Source organism: Nerophis ophidion, linkage group LG17 (assembly GCF_033978795.1).
Source record: "Nerophis ophidion isolate RoL-2023_Sa linkage group LG17, RoL_Noph_v1.0, whole genome shotgun sequence".
Taxonomy (NCBI): Eukaryota; Metazoa; Chordata; class Actinopteri; order Syngnathiformes; family Syngnathidae; genus Nerophis; species Nerophis ophidion.
In genome coordinates this window covers 11,734,255-11,755,498 of record NC_084627.1, presented here as the reverse complement: position 1 = coordinate 11,755,498, position 21,244 = coordinate 11,734,255, and the positions used below count along the sequence as shown (strand labels likewise).

The following is a 21,244-nucleotide window of genomic DNA, read 5'->3' as shown; positions in this document are numbered from 1 at the left end:
TCTTAGCATCGCCGGTCAAATGTGAAGACACTCTGGTACATTCAATGGGGGTCTGGCGGCAGATTTCTTGCCAGTGGTGCAACTTGAATCCCTCCCTGTTAGTGTTGTTACACCCTCCGACAACACACCGACGAGGCATGATGTCTCCAAGGTTCCAAAAAACAGTCGAAAAAACGGAAAATAACAGAGCTGAGCTGTTTGTAATGTGAAAATGAAAATGGCGGGTGTGTTACCTCGGTGACGTCACATTCTGATGTCATCGCTACAAGACCGATAAACAGAAAGGCGTTTAATTTGCCAAAATTCACCCATTTAGAGTTCGGAAATCGGTTAAAAAAAAACATGGTCTTTTTTTTCTGCAACATCAAGGTATATATTGACGCTTACATAGGTTTGGTGATAATGTTCCCCTTTAAGAGTGTTGTTAGGACGGCCTTTTTTCATCTCCGTAATATCGCGAAAATTCGTTCCATTCTATCCACTAGCGACGATAAGATCATTATTCATGCGTTCGTTATGTCTCGTCTCCATCACTGTAACACAGGGGTCAGCAACCTTTGATACACACTTAAATAAATTGCCAGAAATAGCCAATTTGCTCAATTTACCTTTAATAAGTAAATATATATATATATATATATATATATATATAAAAAAGTGTATTTCTGTCCGTCATTCTGTCGTATATATTTTTTTCCTTTTACGGAAGGTTTTTTGTAGAGAATAAATGATGAAAAAAACACTTAATTGAATGGTTTAAAGAGGAGAAAACAGGAAAAAAATGTAATACAATTTGGAAACATAGTTTATCTTCAATTTTGACTCTTTAAAATTCCAAATTCAACCGAAAAAATAAAGCATCGCCGGTCATATATGAAGACACTCTGGTACATTCAATGGGGGTCTGGCGGCAGATTTCTTGCCAGTGGTGCAACTTGAATCCCTCCCTGTTAGTGTTGTTACACCCTCCGAAAACACACCGACCAGGCATGATGTCTCCAAGGTTCCAAAAAATAGTTGAAAAAACGGAAAATAACAGAGCTGAGACCCGGTGTTTGTAATGTGAAAATGAAAATGGCGGGTGTGTTACCTCGGTGACGTCACGTTCTGACGTCATCGCTACAAGACCGATAAACAGAAAGGCGTTTAATTTGCCAAAATTCACCCATTTAGAGTTCGGAAATCGGTTAAAAAAATACATGGTCTTTTTTTCTGCACCATCAAGGTATATATTGACGCTTGCATAGGTTTGGTGATAATGTTCCCCTTTAAGAGTGTTGTTAGGACGGCCTTTTTTCATCTCCGTAATATCGCGAAAATTCGTTCCATTCTATCCACTAGCGACGATAAGATCATTATTCATGCGTTCGTTATGTCTCGTCTCCATCACTGTAACACAGGGGTCAGCAACCTTTTTGAAACCAAGAGCTACTTCTTGGGTACTGATTAATGTGAAGGGCTACCAGTTTGATACACACTTAAATAAATTGCCAGAAATAGTCAATTTGCTCAATTTACCTTTAATAAGTAAATCTATACATACATATATATATATATATATATATATATATATATATATATATATATATATATATAAAAAAGTGTATTTCTGTCCGTCATTCTGTCGTATATTTTTTTTTCCTTTCACGGAAGGTTTTTTGTAGAGAATAAATGATGAAAAAAACACTTAATTGAATGGTTTAAAGAGGAGAAAACAGGAAAAAAAATGTAATACAATTTTGAAACATAGTTTATCTTCAATTTTGACTCTTTAAAATTCCAAATTCAACCGAAAAAAAAAGGCATCGCCGGTCAAATGTGGAGACACTCTGGTACATTCAATGGGGGTCTGGCGGCAGATTTCTTGCCAGTGGTGCAACTTGAATCCCTCCCTGTTAGTGTTGTTACACCCTCCGACAACACACCCACGAGGCATGATGTCTCCAAGGTTCCAAAAAATAGTCGAAAAAACGGAAAATAACAGAGCTGAGAAAATGGCGGGTGTGTTACCTCGGTGACGTCACGTTCTGACGTCATCGCTACAAGACCGATAAACAGAAAGGCGTTTAATTTGCCAAAATTCACCCATTTAGAGTTCGGAAATCGGTTAAAAAAATACATGGTCTTTTTTCTGCACCATCAAGGTATATATTGACGCTTGCATAGGTTTGGTGATAATGTTCCCCTTTAAGAGTGTTGTTAGGACGACCTTTTTTCATCTCCGTAATATCACGAAAATGCGTTCCATTCTATCCACTAGCGACGATAAGATCATTATTCATGCGTTCGTTATGTCTCGTCTCCATTACTGTAACACAGGGGTCAGCAACCTTTGATACACACTTAAATAAATTGCCAGAAATAGCCAATTTGCTCAATTTACCTTTAATAAGTAAATATATATACATATATATATATATATATATATATATATATATATATATATATAAAAAAGTGTATTTCTGTCTGTCATTCTGTCGTATATTTTTTTTTTCCTTTTACGGAAGGTTTTTTTGTAGAGAATAAATGATGAAAAAAACACTTAATTGAATGGTTTAAAGAGGAGAAAACAGGAAAAAAATGTAATACAATTTTGAAACATAGTTTATCTTCAATTTTGACTCTTTAAAATTCCAAATTCAACCGAAAAAAAAAAAAGCATCGCCGGTCAAATGTGAAGACACTCTGGCACATTCAATGGGGGTCTGGCGGCAGATTTCTTGCCAGTGGTGCAACTTGAATCCCTCCCTGTTAGTGTTGTTACACCCTCCGACAACACACCAACGAGGCATGATGTCTCCAAGGTTCCAAAAAATAGTCGAAAAAACGGAAAATAACAGAGATGAGCTTTTTGTAATGTGAAAATGAAAATGGCGGGTGTGTTACCTCGGTGACGTCACGTTCTGACGTCATAGCTACAAGACCGATAAACAGAAAGGCGTTTAATTTGCCAAAATTCACCCATTTAGAGTTTGGAAATCGGTTACAAAAATACATGGTCTTTTTTCTGCACCATCAAGGTATATATTGACGCTTACATAGGTTTGGTGATAATGTTCCCCTTTAAGAGTGTTGTTAGGACGGCCTTTTTTCATCTCCGTAATATCGCGAAAATTCGTTCCATTCTATCCACTAGCGACGATAAGATCATTATTCATGCGTTCGTTATGTCTCGTCTCCATTACTGTAACACAGGGGTCAGCAACCTTTTTGAAACCAAGAGCTACTTCTTGGGTACTGATTAATGCGAAGAGTTATCAGTTTGATACACACTTAATTGCCAGAAATAGTCAATTTGCTCAATTTACCTTTAATAAGTAAATATATATATATATATATATATAAAAAAGTGTATTTCTGTCTGTCATTCTGTCGTATATTTTTTTTTTCCTTTTACGGAAGGTTTTTTGTAGAGAATAAATGATGAAAAAAACACTTAATTGAATGGTTTAAAGAGGAGAAAACAGGAAAAAAAATGTAATACAATTTTGAAACATAGTTTATCTTCAATTTTGACTCTTTAAAATTCCAAATTGAACCGAAAAAAAAAGCATCGCCGGTCAAATGTGAAGACACTCTGGCACATTCAATGGGGGTCTGGCGGCAGATTTCTTGCCAGTGGTGCAACTTGAATCCCTCCCTGTTAGTGTTGTTACAACACACCGACGAGGCATGATGTCTCCAAGGTTCCAAAAAATAGTCCAAAAACGGAAAATAACAGAGCTGAGCTGTTTGTAATGTGAAAATGAAAATGGCGGGTGTGTTACCTCGGTGACGTCACGTTCTGACGTCATCGCTACAAGACCGATAAACAGAAAGGCGTTTAATTCGCCAAAATTCACCCATTTAGAGTTCGGAAATCGGTTAAAAAAATACATGGTCTTTTTTTCTGCAACATCAAGGTATATATTGACGCTTGCATAGGTTTGGTGATAATGTTCCCCTTTAAGAGTGTTGTTAGGACGGCCTTTTTTCATCTCCGTAATATCGCGAAAATTCGTTCCATTCTATCCACTAGCGACGATAAGATCATTATTCATGCGTTCGTTATGTCTCGTCTCCATTACTGTAACACAGGGGTCAGCAACCTTTGATACACACTTAAATAAATTGCCAGAAATAGCCAATTTGCTCAATTTACCTTTAATAAGTAAATCTATATATATATATATATATATATATATATATATAAAAAAGTGTATTTCTGTCTGTCATTCTGTCGTATATATTTTTTTCCTTTTACGGAAGGTTTTTTGTAGAGAATAAATGATGAAAAAAACACTTAATTGAATGGTTTAAAGAGGAGAAAACAGGAAAAAAATGTAATACAATTTTGAAACATAGTTTATCTTCAATTTTGACTCTTTAAAATTCCAAATTGAACCGAAAAAAAAAAGCATCGCCGGTCAAATGTGGAGACACTCTGGCACATTCAATGGGGGTCTGGCGGCAGATTTCTTGCCAGTGGTGCAACTTGAATCCCTCCCTGTTAGTGTTGTTACACCCTCCGACAACACACCCACGAGGCATGATGTCTCCAAGGTTCCAAAAAATAGTCGAAAAAACGGAAAATAACAGAGCTGAGCTGTTTGTAATGTGAAAATGAAAATGGCGGGTGTGTTACCTCGGTGACGTCACTTTCTGATGTCATCGCCTCCAGAGCGATAAACAGAAAGGCTTTTTAATTTGCCAAAATTCACCCATTTAGAGTTCGGAAATCGGTTAAAAAAATACATGGTCTTTTTTTCTGCAACATCAAGGTATATATTGACGCTTGCATAGGTTTGGTGATAATGTTCCCCTTTAAGAGTGTTGTTAGGACGGCCTTTTTTCATCTCCGTAATATCGCGAAAATTCGTTCCATTCTATCCACTAGCGACGATAAGATCATTATTCATGCGTTCGTTATGTCTCGTCTCCATCACTGTAACACAGGGGTCAGCAACCTTTTTGAAACCAAGAGCTACTTCTTGGGTACTGATTAATGCGAAGAGCTACCAGTTTGATACACACTTAAATAAATTGCCAGAAATAGTCAATTTGCTCAATTTACCTTTAATAAGTAAATCTATATATATATATATATATATATAAAAAAGTGTATTTCTGTCCGTCATTCTGTCGTATATTTTTTTTTCCTTTTACGGAAGGTTTTTTTGTAGAGAATAAAGGATGAAAAAAACACTTAATTGAATGGTTTAAAGAGGAGAAAACAGGAAAAAAATGTAATACAATTTTGAAACATAGTTTATCTTCAATTTTGACTCTTTAAAATTCCAAATTCAACCGAAAAAAAAAGGCATCGCCGGTCAAATGTGAAGACACTCTGGTAAATTCAATGGGGGTCTGGCGGCAGATTTCTTGCCAGTGGTGCAACTTGAATCCCTCCCTGTTAGTGTTGTTACACCCTCCGACAACACACCGACGAGGCATGATGTCTCCAAGGTTCCAAAAAATAGTCGAAAAAACGGAAAATAACAGAGCTGAGCTGTTTGTAATGTAAAAATGAAAATGGCGGGTGTGTTACCTCGGTGACGTCACGTTCTGACGTCATCGCTACAAGACCGATAAACAGAAAGGCGTTTAATTTGCCAAAATTCACCCATTTAGAGTTCGGAAATCGGTGAAAAAAATACATGGTCTTTTTTTCTGCAACATCAAGGTATATATTGACGCTTGCATAGATTTGGTGATAATGTTCCCCTTTAATGGAAGGCCACATGTGACTTGACCTCCGTCCTCCCTCACAGGCACTTTCACAGCATGGATGAGTTCAGTCGCTACGAGCTGCTGGACACCGCCACGCATCACCCGGTGGCCGAGGGGCACAAAGTCAGCTTCTGCCTGGAGGACACGTCCTGCGACTACGGCTACTACAGACGCTACGCCTGCACCTCGCACACGCAGGTGCTGTAACACGCCGCTTGTCTGCTTCACCGTTACCAACGTCATCCTGCTAAGCAACAACAAATATTTGTTTTTATTGAAGGATTTGCACCGAATGTAAATGATGTCCGACTTAGCTCACGAGCCTTCCCTCTGTAAAGTTTAGCGCAGGGGTCACCAACGCGGACCAGATGAGTCGCCCGCTGGCCTGTTCTAAAAATAGCTCAAATAGCAGCACTTACCAGTGAGCTGCCTCTATTTTTTAAATTTTATTTATTTACTAGCAAGCTGGTCTCGCTTTGCTGGACATTTTTAATTCTAAGAGAGACAAAACTCAAATAGAAAATATTTTAAAGACTTGGTCTTCACTTGTTTAAATAAATTGATTTTTTTTTTACTTTGCTTCTTATATTTTTCATTAAGACAATTTTAGAGAAAAAATACAACCTTAAAAATGATTTTAGGATTTTTAAACACATATACCTTTTTACCTTTTAAATTCCTTCCTCTTCTTTCCTGACAATTTAAATCAATTTTCAAGTATTTTTTTTTTGTTTGTAAAGAATAATAAATACATTTTAATTTAATTCTTCATTTTAGCTTCTGTTTTTTCGACGAAGAATATTTGTGAAATATTTCTTCAAACTTATTATGATTAAAATTCCCAAAAATTATCCTGGCAAGTCTAGAAAATCTGTATAATAAATTTAAATCTTATTTCAAAGTCTTTTGAACTTCTTTTAAAATTTTTGTTCTGGAAAATTTAGAAGAAATAATGATTCGTCTTTGTTGGAAATATAGCTTGGTCCAATTTGTTATATATTCTAACTGTGCAGATTGGATTTTAACCTATTTAAAACATGTCAGCAAAATTCTAAAATTAATCTTAATCAGGAAAAATTACTAATGATGTTCCATCAATTCTTTTTAAAAAATGTTCAATAATATTCGAAATAGCCAGTTTTTCTCTTCATTCGAATTTTGAATTTTAAAGAGTCGAAATTGAAGATAAACTATGTTTCAAAATTTAATTTTCTTTTTTTTCGTGTTTTCTCCTCTTTTAAACCGTTCAATTAAGTGTTTTTTTCATCATTTATTCTCTACAAAAATAATTGGTGCCTTGAATAGGTCAATAATTCATAAATGTTTTTTGTTTGTTTGTTTTAAAACAAAAACGTGTGGCAAACACAAAATATGCAACATTTTACTCAAAAAATATCTCAAAGTGGAATATTTAACGCGACATAATTGGTGCCTTGAATAGGTCAATAATTCATAATGACATTGATTTTGATTCATTATTTTTTTTTAAAGAAAGAAACAGCCTACATGTCAGAGTTGTGTTATTAGGGTCAAAATTTAAACATTTTCTTGTTAAATTTCACATGTTTGCTCTTTTATACCACTGTTTATGTGTTGTATTTTTTTAATCGTGGGGCCGTTAAAAGATTCCCTGCGGGCCGCAAATGACCCCCGGGCCGCATTTTGGACATCCCTGGACTCAACCTTTATCCGGATCTGCACCAAAATTGGAGGGTTTTCCAGTGTTTTTTTGCATCAGTCCCATAAAAAAGTGCTTTATAAAGTAAATCAAATCTAACATTATTTATATAGTACTTGTCATGTGCAGGCAAGTGGGAAGCACAAAAACAAAAACAAAAATAATAGAAGAAGAGAAGAAAACGCACACATGCATGGACAATAACAAAGCAAAAACCAAACACTGAGGCGTTGATGTAAAACACCACCTTTATCCAGATCTGCACTATTATTGAATGTCTTAGCTAATGCTACACGGCTATAAACAATTTCATGTAAATAGCCCGTTTTTTGTTTTTTTTCGCATAATAATCAACAAATTGACACTATGAAGAAAAGTGTATTTGTCAGGTTTAGTTTGTGACCCCAAGATGCAGAGACGGAGGCAGGCATGGAGTAAGAAAACATGATTTGATTTAAATACTAAAACTAGAACAAACAAAAGGGTACTAACAAAAGGCGCGCACGAGGCGGATAACAAACTTGGCTAAGAACAAAAACACTTCCTGTGACACGAGGGAACTATGGCATGAACAGAGTGAAGAGAAGTAGGCACAGCTACAACAATAAGTAATAATGACATGGACAAGTAGTGGTGACAAACAACCGGTAGAAGCAACAATAATCCAGCACTGACTGGAGGACAAAGCAGGTAAAAATAGGAAATCGGGCTGATTGACACCAGGTGTGGCCAGGTGCCAATCAGCGCTCAGGGAGAAAAAACAGGAAACAGACAAAATAAGAGCGCTGACAGGAAACAAAGACAGGAAAAACTAAAACATAGCCACACTGTCAAGGACAAGCCTGACAGTATTGTTGTGCACCTTTATCCTGATCTGCACCAAAACGTTATTCCCGTCTTAATGCTCCATAAAGTTGCACGGAAGTCTGCATGTGTAGTGCTTGCGTAATCCTGCCAATAAACAAAAATATGTTTTAATAGGTTAAAAAAAAAAATGCAATTTGCACCTTTGTCCAGATCTGCACCGAGTTTTGACATTTACCCATAAAGGGTAAAAGAAAGTGCGTCTTCCTGTCTACTAAAAATATAAATAAATATGTGTGTACTTTTATCCGGACCTTCGCCAAAATTACATTTTTTTCTTCCTTGGCTCATAATCGGTGGAATATATTTGGAATAACCCAAAGGAGAGAAAAAAAAAAAGCTGCACCTTTATCCAGATCTGCACTAATTATTGAATAACTTGGCTAATGCCACACGGCTACAATTTCATGGAAATCGCCCGTTTTTTTTGTTTTTTTCGCATAATAATCAACAAATTGACACTATGAAGAAAAGTGTATTTGTCAGGTTTAGTTTGTGACCCCAAGATGCAGAGACGGAGGCAGGCATAGAGTAAGAAAACATGATTTGATTTAAATACTAAAACAAGAACAAACAAAAGGGCACTAACAAAAGGCGCGCACGAGGCGGATAACAAACTTGGCTAAGAACAAAAACACTTACTGTGACACGACGGAACTATGGCATGAACAGAGTGAACAGAAGTAGGCACAGCTACAACGATAAGTAATAATGACATGGACAAGTAGTGGTGACAAACAACCGGTAGGAGCAACAATAATCCAGCACTGACTGGAGGACAAAGCAGGTAAAAATAGGAAACGGGCTGATTGACACCAGGTGTGGCCAGGTGCCAATCAGCCCTCAGGGAGAAAAAACAGGAAACAGACAAAATAAGAGCGCTGACAGGAAACAAAGACAGGAAAAACTAAAACATGGCCACACTGTCAAGGACAAGCCTGACAGTATTGTTGTGCACCTTTATCCTGATCTGCACCAAAACGTTATTCCCGTCTAATGCTCCATAAAGTTGCACGGAAGTCTGCATGTGTAGTGCTTGCATAATCCTGCCAATGAACAAAAATATGTTTTAATAGGTTAAAAAAAAAATGTAATTTGCACCTTTGTCCAGATTTGCACCGAGTTTTGACATTTACCCATAAAGGGTAAAAGAAAGTGCGTCTTCCTGTCTACTAAAAAAATAAATAAATATGTGTGTACTTTTATCCGGACCTTCGCCAAAATTACAGTTTTTTTCTTCCTTGGCTCATAATCGGTGGAATATATTTGGAATAACCCAAAGGAGAGAGATAAAAAAAGCTGCACCTTTATCCAGATCTGCAATAATTATTGAATAACTTGGCTAATGCCACACGGCTACAATTTCATGGAAATCGCCCGTTTTTTTTGTTTTTTTCGCATAATAATCAACAAATTGACACTATGAAGACAAAGTGTATTTGTCAGGTTTAGTTTGTGACCCCAAGATGCAGAGACGGAGGCAGGCATAGAGTAAGAAAACATGATTTGATTTAAATACTAAAACAAGAACAAACTAAAGGGTACTAACAAAAGGCGCGCACGAGGCGAATAACAAACTTGGCTAAGAACAAAAACACTTACTGTGACACGACGGAACTATGGCACGAACAGAGTGAACAGAAGTAGGCACAGCTACAACGATAAGTAATAATGACATGGACAAGTAGTGGTGACAAACAACCGGTAGAAGCAACAATAATCCAGCACTGACTGGAGGACAAAGCAGGTAAAAATAGGAAATCGGGCTGATTGACACCAGGTGTGGCCAGGTGCCAATCAGCGCTCAGGGAGAAAAAACAGGAAAGAGACAAAATAAGAGCGCTGACAGGAAACAAAGACAAGAAAAACTAAAACATAGCCACACTGTCAAGGACAAGCCTGACAGTATTGTTGTGCACCTTTATCCTGATCTGCACCAAAAAGTTATTCCCGTCTAATGCTCCATAAAGTTGCACGGAAGTCTGCATGTGTAGTGCTTGCGTAATCCTGCAATGAACTAAAATATGTTTTAATAGGTTAAAAAAAAAGATGTAATTTGCACCTTTGTCCAGATCTGCACCGAGTTTTGACATTTACCCATAAAGGGTAAAAGAAAGTGCGTCTTCCTGTCTACTAAAAAATAAATAAATATGTGTGTACCTTTATCCGGACCTTCGCCAAAATTATTTTTTTTCTTCCTTGGCTCATAATCGGTGGAATATATTTGGAATAACCCAAAGGAGAGAGAAAAAAAAAAGCTGCACCTTTATCCAGATCTGCACTAATTATTGAATAACTTGGCTAATGCCACACGGCTACAAACAATTGCATGGAAATTGCCTGTTTTTTTGTTTTGTTTTTTCAACAAATTGACACTATGAGCAAAAGTGTAATGTTGTGCACCTTTATCCTGATCTGCACCAAATTGAGCCTGCTCGTCATTATGTGGCGCACCACTTGGCATTTTTTCTTTCCTTCATGCGAATGTTTCTGCCACTGAGTGCAGGGTCTGAGTCCGGGATGTTACGACACCTACAACGCGGACATCGACTGCCAGTGGATCGACATCACGGACGTCAAACCGGGGAACTACATCCTGAAGGTGAGCCGCCGCGTGGATGTGAAGTGAATTATATTTATATAGCGCTTTTCTCTAGTGACACAAAGTGCTTTACGTAGTGAAACCCGATATCTAAGTTACATTTAAAGCAGTGCGGGTGGCACTGGGAGCAGGTGGGTAAAGTGTCTTGCCCAAGGACACGACGGCAGTGACTTGGATGGCGGAAGCGGGGATCCAACCTGGAACCTTCAAGTTGCTGGCACGGTTTCTCTACCAACCGAGCTATGCCGCCCCAACAGTCTCCAGCACGCTCTGGCGAAATATTGTACGCTACCGCTTTTTATTTGGACTTTCCCTGTTTACATGACAACAGCTGTTTCTAAAAGAATAAGGGGGTTTGTAAACAGCCATTGTTTTCGGTCACATTAACACAAAAAAAAAATATGCCTCGGGTTTGGACCGGTCCTGGATCGAGCTTGGGCAGGTCTTGGATCAAAATAGATAACCCCTCCCGTCTCTTCCCATCGTACACAGCAGAATATTCCAAGCCTTTGAACGGAAAGTTTTTTTTGATAATTTACATACAATTTTTCTGACAGTGTATACATGAAAATGAGCTAAATAAGATCAATCAATCAATCAATCAATGTTTATTTATATAGCCCCAAATCACAAATGTCTCAAAGGACTGCACAAATCATTACGACTACAACATCCTCGGAAGAACCCACCAAAGGGCAAGGAAAACTCACACCCAGTGGGCAGGGAGAATTCACATCCAGTGGGACGCCAGTGACAATGCTGACTATGAGAAACCTTGGAGAGGACCTCAGAAGTGGGCAGCCCCCCCCCCCCCCCTCTAGGGGACCGAAAGCAATGGATGTCGAGCAGGTCTAACATGATACTGTGAAAGTTCAATCCATAGTGGCTCCAACACAGCCGCGAGAGTTCAGTTCAAAGCGGATCCAAGACAGCAGCCGGAGTCCCGTCAACAGGAAACCATCTCAAGCGGAGGCGGATCAGCAGCGTAGAGATGTCCCCAACCGATACACAGGCGAGCGGTCCATCCTGGGTCCCGACTCTGGACAGCCAGTACTTCATCCATGGTCATCGGACCGGACCCCCTCCACAAGGGAGGGAGGGACATAGGAGAAAAAGAAAAGAAGCGGCAGATCAACTGGTCTAAAAAGGAGGTCCATTTAAAGGCTAGAGTATACAGATGAGTTTTAAGGTGCTTCTACTGAGGTAGCATCTCGAACTGTTACCGGGAGGGCATTCCAGAGTACTGGAGCCCGAACGGAAAACGCTCTATAGCCCGCAGACTTTTTTTGGGCTCTGGGAATCACTAATAAGCGGGAGTCTTTTGAACGCAGATTTCTTGCCGGGACATATGGTACAATACAATCGGCAAGATAGGATGGAGCTAGACCGTGTAGTATTTTATACGTAAGTAGTAAAACCTTAAAGTCACATCTTAAGTGCACAGGAAGCCAGTGCAGGTGAGCCAGTACAGGCGTAATGTGATCAAACTTTCTTGTTCTTGTCAAAAGTCTAGCAGCCGCATTTTGTACCAACTGTAATCTTTTAATGCTAGACATGGGGAGACCCGAAAATAATACGTTACAGTAATCGAGGCGAGACGTAACAAACGCATGGATAATGATCTCAGCGTCTTTAGTGGACAGAATGGAGCGAATTTTAGCGATATTACGGAGATGAAAGAAGGCCGTTTTAGTAACGCTTTTAATGTGTGCCTCAAAGGAGAGAGTTGGGTCGAAGATAATACCCAGATTTTTTACCGAGTCACCTTGTTTTATTATTTGGTTGTCAAACGTTAAAGTTGTATTATTAAATAGAGGTCGGTGTCTAGCAGGACCGATAATCAGCATTTCCGTTTTTTTGGCGTTAAGTTGCAAAAAGTTAGCGGACATCCATTGTTTGATTTCATTAAGACACGCCTCCAGCTGACTACAATCCGGCGTGTTGGTCAGCTTTAGGGGCATGTAGAGTTGGGTGTCATCAGCACAACAGTGAAAGCTAACACCGTATTTCCGTATGATGTCACCTAGCGGCCGCATGTAGATGCTGAAGAGTGCAGGGCCAAGGACCGAACCCTGGGGAAAGATAGCATGCTAACGTTAGCATGCGTCAAGTACCAAAATGTGCGACTCTGAGGTGTTACTAAACCGTCCTCTGTCAAGCGAAGGTTAGTAAGTTCAAATTGATTAGTTATTTATGAGTAGCACATTACACACGTAGCACATGTACCATATGTCCCGGCAAGAAATCTGCGTTCAAAAGACTCCGGCTTATTAGTGATTCCTAGAGCCCAAAAAAAGTCTGCGGGCTATAGAGAGTTTTCCGTTCAGGCTCCAGTACTCTGTACTCGGTAACAGTTCGAGATGCTACCTCAGTAGAAGCATTTAAGTCTCACCTTAAAACTCATCTGTATACTCTAGCCTTTAAATAGACCTCCTTTTTAGACCAGTTGATCTGCCGCTTCTTTTCTTTCTCCTATGTCCCCCCCTCCCTTGTGGAGGGGGTCCGGTCCGATGACCATGGATGAAGTACTGGCTGTCCAGAGTCGAGACCCAGGATGGACCGCTCGCCTGTGTATCGGTTGGGGACATCTCTACGCTGCTGATCCGCCTCCGCTTGAGATGGTTTCCTGTGGACTGGACTCTCGCTCCTGTCTTGGATCCGCTTGAACTGAACTCTCGCGGCTGTGTTGGAGCCACTATGGATTGAACTTTCACAGTATCCTGTTAGACCCGCTCGACATCCATTGCTTTCGGTCCCCTAGAGGGGGCGGGGGGGTTTGCCACATCTCAGGTCCTCTCCAAGGTTTCTCATAGTCAGCATTGTCACTGGCGTCCCACTGGATGTGAATTCTCCCTGCCCACTGGGTGTGAGTTTTCCTTGCCCCTTATGTGGGTTCTTCCGAGGATGTTGTAGTCGTAATGATTTGTGCAGTCCTTTGAGACATTTGTGATTTGGGGCTATATAAATAAACATTGATTGATTGATTGATTGACAATATGTCACATTATCATATATTTGTGTTTATTATGGGAGTCAAATGGGGGTAAAAAGTGTGTGCAAATATGCCAATCAAATCTTTTTTAACCCTTGCAATAGGCGGTCCATCCATCCATTTTCTACCGCTTATTCCCTTTCGGGGTCACGGGGGGCGCTGGTGCCTATCTCAGCTACAATCGGGCGGAAGGCGGCGTACACCCTGGACAAGTCGCCACCTCATCACAGGGCCAACACAGATAGACAGACAACATTCACACACTAGGGCCAATTTTAGTGTTGCCAATCAACCTATCCCCAGGTGCATGTCTTTGGAAGTGGGAGGAAGCCGGAGTACCCGGAGGGAACCCACGCATTCACGGGGAGAACATGCAAACTCCACACAGAAAGTTCCCGAGCCTGGATTTGAACCCAGGACTGCAGGACCTTTGTATTGTGAGGCAGACGCACTAATCCCTCTGCCACCGTGAAGCCCAATAGGCGGTCCATGTAGTTTAATTATTATATATATATATATTTTATATATATTATCCCGGAAAAGGGTGGAGTGCCATCTCCGGGTTGGGGAGGAGACCCTGCCCCAAGTGGAGGAGTTCAAGTACTTAGGAGTCTTGTTCACGAGTGAGGGAAGAGTGGATCGTGAGATCGACAGGCGGATCGGTGCGGCGTCTTCAGTAATGCGGACGTTGTACCGATCCGTTGTGGTGAAGAAGGAGCTGAGCCGGAAGGCAAAGCTCTCAATTTACCAGTCGATCTACGTTCCCATCCTCACCTATGGTCATGACCTTTGGGTCATGACCGAAAGGATAAGATCACGGGTACAAGCGGCCCAAATGAGTTTGGGTCTCTCCCTTAGAGAGGAGCCAGATGAGGTGGTTCGGGCATCTGGTCAGGATGCCACCCAAACGCCTCCCTAGGGAGGTGTTTAGGGCACGTCCAACCGGTAGGAGGCCACGGGGCAGACCCAGGACACGTTGGGAAGACTATGTCTCCCGGCTGGCCTGGGAACGCCTCGGGATCCCCCGGGAAGAGCTAGACGAAGTGGCTGGGGAGAGGGAAGTCTGGGCTTCCCTGCTTAGGCTGCTGCCCCCGCGACCCGACCTCGGATGAGCGGAAGAAGATGGATGGATGGATATATATATATTTTTAAACAAACTAACCTTAGCCTTTAAAAGTTTTTATTTTTAATATGTGTAGCGAAGCCTATTTAAATCCATTTTTTTTTTTGTTATTTTTAACTAAACTCTGTCAAGCAAAGTGTTTAGGAATTTCTGAGTAATCTCAAGCGTGGATCCGTCCACAGGTCAGCGTCAACCCCTTCTACCAGGTGCCCGAGGAGGACTACACCAACAACAACGTGCGCTGCGACGTCCGCTACACGGGGAACTACGCCTACCTGTCCGGTTGTCACGTGTCCACGTGAGTGACGTGTTGCATTCAAGGACCCTCGTCAACGATCACTTCATCTGGTTTCTGTTTGTCGGCAGGTATTAATGGAGGACTGGCGGCTGTGTGACGGACACTGAGGAGGAGCGCATATGAAAGTCTTTACAAGTTTGTTTAGTTTAGACGTGACTAGAATCTGACTGTTGTCTCTGCATGCTGTGTTCCTTCTTTGTGTGAAAGCCATTGATTTGCCTCTTTTCTTGTTTCCCTTTAAAGCAGGGGTCACCAACCTTTTTGAAACCAAGAGCTACTTCTTGGGTACTGATTAATGCCAAGGGCTACCAGTTTGATACACGCTTAAATAAATTGCCAGAAATAGCCAATTTGCTCAATTTACCTTTAATAAATAAATCTATATATATAAAAAAAATGGGTATTTCTATCTGTTTTTTTTTTCTTTTACAGAAGGTTTTTTGTAGAGAATAAATGATGAAAAAAACACTTAATTGAATGGTTTAAAAGAGGAGAAAACACGAAAAAAATGAACATTTAATTTTGAAACATAGTTTATCTTCAATTTCGACTCTTTAAAATTCAAAATTCAACCGAAAAAAATGAAGAGAAAAACGAGCTAATTCGAATCTTTTTGAAAAAATTAAAAAAAATAATTTATGGAACATCGTTAGTTATTTTTCCTGATTAAGATTAATTTTAGAGTTTTGATGACATGTTTTAAATAGGTTAAAATCCAATCTGAATTTTGTTAGAATATATAACAAATTGGACCAAGCTATATTTCTAACAAAGACAAATCATTATTTCTTCTAGATTTTCCAGGACACGAAATTTTAAAAGAAATCCAAAATACTTTAAAATAAGATTTAAATTTGATTCTACAGATTTTCCAGATTTGCCAGAAAAATTTCTTGGAATTTTAATCATAATAAGTTTGAAGAAATATTTAAATAATATTGTTCGTCGTAAAAACAGAAGCTAAAATGAAGAATTAAATTAAAATGTATTTATTATTCTTTACAATAAAAACGTTAATTTACTTGGAAATTGATTTAAATTGTCAGGAAAGAAGAGGAAGGAATTTAAAAGGTAAAAAGGTATATGTGTTTAAAAATCCTAAAAATAATTTTTAAGGTTGTATTTTTTCTCTAAAATTGTCTTTTTGAAAGTTATAAGAAGCAAAGTAAGAAAATAAATGAATTTATTTAAACAAGTGAAGACAAAGTTTTTAAAATATTTTCTTGGATTTTCAAATTCTATTTGAGTTTTGTCTCTCTTAGAATTAAAAATGTCGAGCAAAGCGAGACCAGCTTGCTAGTAAATAAATACAATTTAAAAAATAGAGGCAGCTCACTGGTAAGTGCTGCTATTTGAGCTATTTTTAGAACAGGCCAGCGGGCGACTCATCTGGTCCTTACGGGCGACCTGGTGCCCGCGGGCACCGTGTTGGTGACCCCTGCTATTTAAAGCATCCCAAATCATAAAAAGCTTTAAAATTGTTTTGAAATGTAAAAAAAAAGATGAAATATTTAGCCTTTTTTTTTTTTTTTTTTTTAAATCACTGTCAATGTGACAGTCTAGTGCACAGGTGTCAAACTCAAGGCCCGCCACTTCATTTTATTTGGCCCTGGAAATAATATTTATAAATAAAGTACTGTAACTTTTCTTACTAAATGTATTATTTCTATCTATTTTGGGAGAAGAACTCCATTTAACCACAATTGATGTTAACTTAAATATTGTCTAATTATGCAAATAAAAATATATTATCCATATTATATCCATCCATCCATCCATCCATTTTCTACCGCTTAGTCCCTTTTTTGGGGGTTGCGGGGGGGCGCTGGTGCTTATCTCAGCTACAATCGGGCGGAGGGCGGTGTACACCCTGGACAAGTCGCCACCTCAACACAGGGCCATCCATATTATATCCATCCATCCATTTCTACCGCTTGTTCCCTTTTGGGGTCACGGGGGATGCTGGCGCCTATCTCAGCTTCAATCGGGCGGAAGGCGGTGTACACCCTGGACAAGTCGCCACCTCCCCACAGGGCCATCCATATTATATCCATCCATCCATTTCTACCGCTTGTTCCCTTTTGGGGTCACGGGGGATGCTGGCGCCTATCTCAGCTTCAATCGGGCGGAAGGTGTTGTACACCCTGGACAAGTCGCCACCTCAACACGGGGCCATCCATATTATATCCATCCATCCATTTCCTACCGCGTGTTCCCTTTTGGGGTTGCGGGGGGTGCTGGTGCCTATCTCAGCTTCAATCGGGCGGAAGGCGGTGTACACCCTGGACAAGTCGCCACCTCAACACAGGGCCATCCATATTATTTCCATCCATCCATTTCCTACCGCTTGTTCCCTTTTGGGGTCGCGGGGGGTGCTGGTGCCTATCTCAGCTTCAATCGGGCGGAAGGCGGTGTACACCCTGGACAAGTCGCCACCTCCACACAGGGCAATCCATATTATATATAATTTATATATATAAATATATTATATAAATTATAAGATATCCATCAAATTGTACAATGTAAAAGTTGCAATACGGTAAAACTGTGACATTTGCTGTGGTTTTTACAGCATTTTTCTCTAAATGAAAAACACTTTTTTTTTTTTTACTATAATAAAACTGTAGTGCCGTTTTGGCATTTTTACAGTAATACAGCGAAAAATCTAGTTGTTGATTTGCGGTAGAAAAAAGAAACAAAAAAACTGGCGGCTCAGGTGCCAAAATTTTACTGTAAAATTGCAGTTTTTTTTAATATACAGTAAAAGCACAAATGTAAAAATATACAACAACATTCTGGTAACTGAGCTGCCTTTTTTTTTATACCATACAAACAACAGTAATGTTTTTCCATTTACAGTAAGATAAAATTATTACAGCTTTCCATATTTTATTTTATAGTTTAGTTTTTTAAAAATCGACTACTAAAATGCCCTCCATCCATCCATCTTCTTCCGCTTACCCAAGGTCGGGTCGCGGGGGCAGCAGCCTAAGCAGGGAAGCTCAGACTTCCCTCTAATAGTATTCACATGCCAGAAGCGGCCCTCTGGGGCCGAACATAACTGCGATGTGGCCCTCAGTGAAAACGACTTTGACACCTCTGGTCCAGTGAGTCTACTTTGTTTTAGTGTTATTTAGTAGTGGGTTTAAACCGTGTTTTAGAATGAATTTAATTTGGAATAAAAGATGGTATTATTTACAAGAAATATTCATTTACCTGCCTTTGCAATTTGTCTCCCTCTATTTTTAGCCACTATACTTCATTTTTTTACAAGGTAGTTTTGATCTTAAGGATGCAGATGAACCAGGTTGAAACATGAGGTAAAAAATGGGGAATTTATTAATAAAATAAATAAAAAGCAATAGCAATGGGGAAGTACTCGGAAAAAAAAGGAATAACACTTAAGGGAAATGTGGAGAAGATGGCATCCACACATACGAGCACACTTGCAATAAGCATCAAAAAGTATCGTCTATGTTCACCAGAGAATCGAGAATAGTTGACATCATCAACAATGTCCCGACAAGCGAGGTAGAAAAAGGGTCAACTTAAATAGTCTTGATTGCAAAACCCAAAACAGGTGAGGGGAAATGCTCTGGGACAAAAGTGAAGCAGCCATTGGGAAACACCAACAAAACCGGAAAGGCCGCCAAAGTAAAAGCACAGGACAGGAACTAACACAAAACACCGGCGAACACCAACAAATTTTCTTGTCACTTCATCTTTACAGCACGTATTGAACTGAAAATCAAGCCTATTTATTTCATCTAAGCCTTAAAAAATGACAATAAATGTGGTTGGTTTGCAAAAAAATAATTGCCAAACTGAATTTATAATCTTCATCCATAACAGTGTTTTTTAATGATTTTTTTTGTTACATACACAGTTGCCAAAAATACTATCAAAAACATATAAAATGCTCTTTTTTTGCCAAACAAGTAACCCACAAAAAAGATTTTAAATAAAATAAAAATAATGGTAAAAAAAATAACTTGCACCAACCAAATGAGTACAGGCAAATATTGACAAAAGGCACTCATGGGAAAACAACAACAAAACCAAAAAAGCTGCCAACATAAAAGCACCGGACAGGAACTAACACAAAACACCGGACCACACTTAACAAAACCCAACAAAGAGCCGGCACAATTTTGTTGTCAGTTCATCCTCATAGCACTTATTGAATTGTGTTCAAAAAAATTACAATAAAAGTGGTTAGTTTGCGAAAAAGTGTCAGGTTCAAACACCAATGGCATCTATTAAACAGACAAGAAGCAAGGAATTAAACAGAGACAGGATTCAATTTAGCTCAATTGAGGAGAAACGTCTGGGCTGCAGTTCCGTAAATGGGTTGTACTTTTATAGCGCTTTTCTACCTTTTTTTTTTAAGGAACTCAAAGCGCTTTGACACTATTTCCACATGCACGCATTCACACACTGATGTGCCATGCACGGCGCTAACCAGGACCCATCAGGAGCAAGGGTGAAGTGTCTTTCTCAAGGACACAACGGACATGACTAGGATGGTAAAAGGTGGGGATTGAACCCCTAACCCTCAGATTGCTGGGACGGCCACTCTCCCAACTTCGCCACTCCGTCCCTCGTACAGTTTTCCACCACGCTCCGACGGAAGAATTGCACGCCTTCTCTTTTATTTGGACTTTCCCTGATTACATGGCAACAGGGGTTTGTAAAGGGAGAGGGGGTCATAAACAGCCGTCGCCTTTGGTCACAAAACAGTTCGAAAAAAATACGCCTGGCGCTTGGGCAGGTCCTGCTTTCTCTCTGCTTTGTAGAACTTGGGTCAAGATAAGATCTTCCTGTGGACCATCGTACACAGCCGAGTTTTACAAGCCTTTTTGCTTGGTAGCTCATGTGATAACTTACATACAATTATGCTGACAAAAAGAATTGAATTAATAATCTTCATCCATAACAGTGTTTTTTTTAAACATTTGTTTAATATTTTTTGGGGACATACACAGTTGCCAAAAATACAATCAAAAACATATAAAATGCTCTTTTTCCCCCCAAACGTATAAAATTAAAATATTGGGACGAATAAATACTGAGTACAGGCAAATATTGACAAAATGTCACTCCTGATTGGGCCCAACAAGGTGCAACAATACGCGAAAGTAAACAAAAGGCTCATCAATTATCTCTATTTAAGTTATGTTTCGATCAGTTTTTTATTTGGTTAATGACTTTTACAGACCCATTTAACTCCACTAGCATAGCTCGGTTGGTAGAGTGGCCGTGCCAGCAACTTGAGGGTTGCAGGTTCGATTCCCGCCTGTGCCATCCTAGTTACTGCCGTTGTGTCCTTGGGCAAGACACTTTACCCACCTGCTCCCAGTGCCACCCACACTGGTTTAAATGTAACTTAGATATTGGGTTTCACTATGTAAGGCGCTTTGAGTCACTTGAGAAAAGCGCTATATAAATATAATTCACTTCACTAATTGCATTCATGTTGAGTTTAAGCACATATTTAATTCCATATTAAAACTGTCATAGGCTAAAATAGTTTTCTGCAGCTATAAGATGCTTCCTAATGCAACTTAAAACAATGTAAGTTGTTATTTGTAGTCAAAAGCGTACAATTGTTTTAATAGACAAAATTGTAGGCATTTGATAAAAAAAATTATGTTGAATAGTTGAAAATTTTACATTAACTCTGGCCAAATTAAGCACTAATGGAATCATAACAAAACAAGAATGCGAGGAAGTTTTTCAAATGCAATAAACATATTTTTCATTTTTTGTACTATTTTATACTACTGTAATTGGAAGGGGAATAATTTGATTAGTCTCAATAGGTAAAATAAAATGGACTCTCAATATTTGTGTGATTTGAAGTGAAGTATATTTATATAGCGCTTTTTCTCTAGAGACTCAAAGCGCTTTACATGGGGAAACCCAATATCTAAGTTACATTTAAATCACTGGGAGAAGGTGGGTAAAGGGTTTTGCTC

General features: G+C 39.2%; 1 protein-coding gene across 1 annotated transcript in view; it reads left to right on the top strand.

Moving 5' to 3' along the window:
* Positions 1-17,026, top strand: part of loxa (lysyl oxidase a) — a 33,644-nt gene extending 16,618 nt beyond the window's left edge. The window contains exons 4-7 of the mRNA XM_061876287.1: positions 5,751-5,907; positions 10,758-10,853; positions 15,151-15,266; positions 15,335-17,026. Of these exons, the coding sequence (XP_061732271.1) occupies positions 5,751-5,907; positions 10,758-10,853; positions 15,151-15,266; positions 15,335-15,341 (376 nt within the window). The 3' untranslated portion in view covers positions 15,342-17,026. The remainder of the gene's footprint in view (positions 1-5,750; positions 5,908-10,757; positions 10,854-15,150; positions 15,267-15,334) is intronic.
* Positions 17,027-21,244: the final 4,218 nt, after the last annotated feature.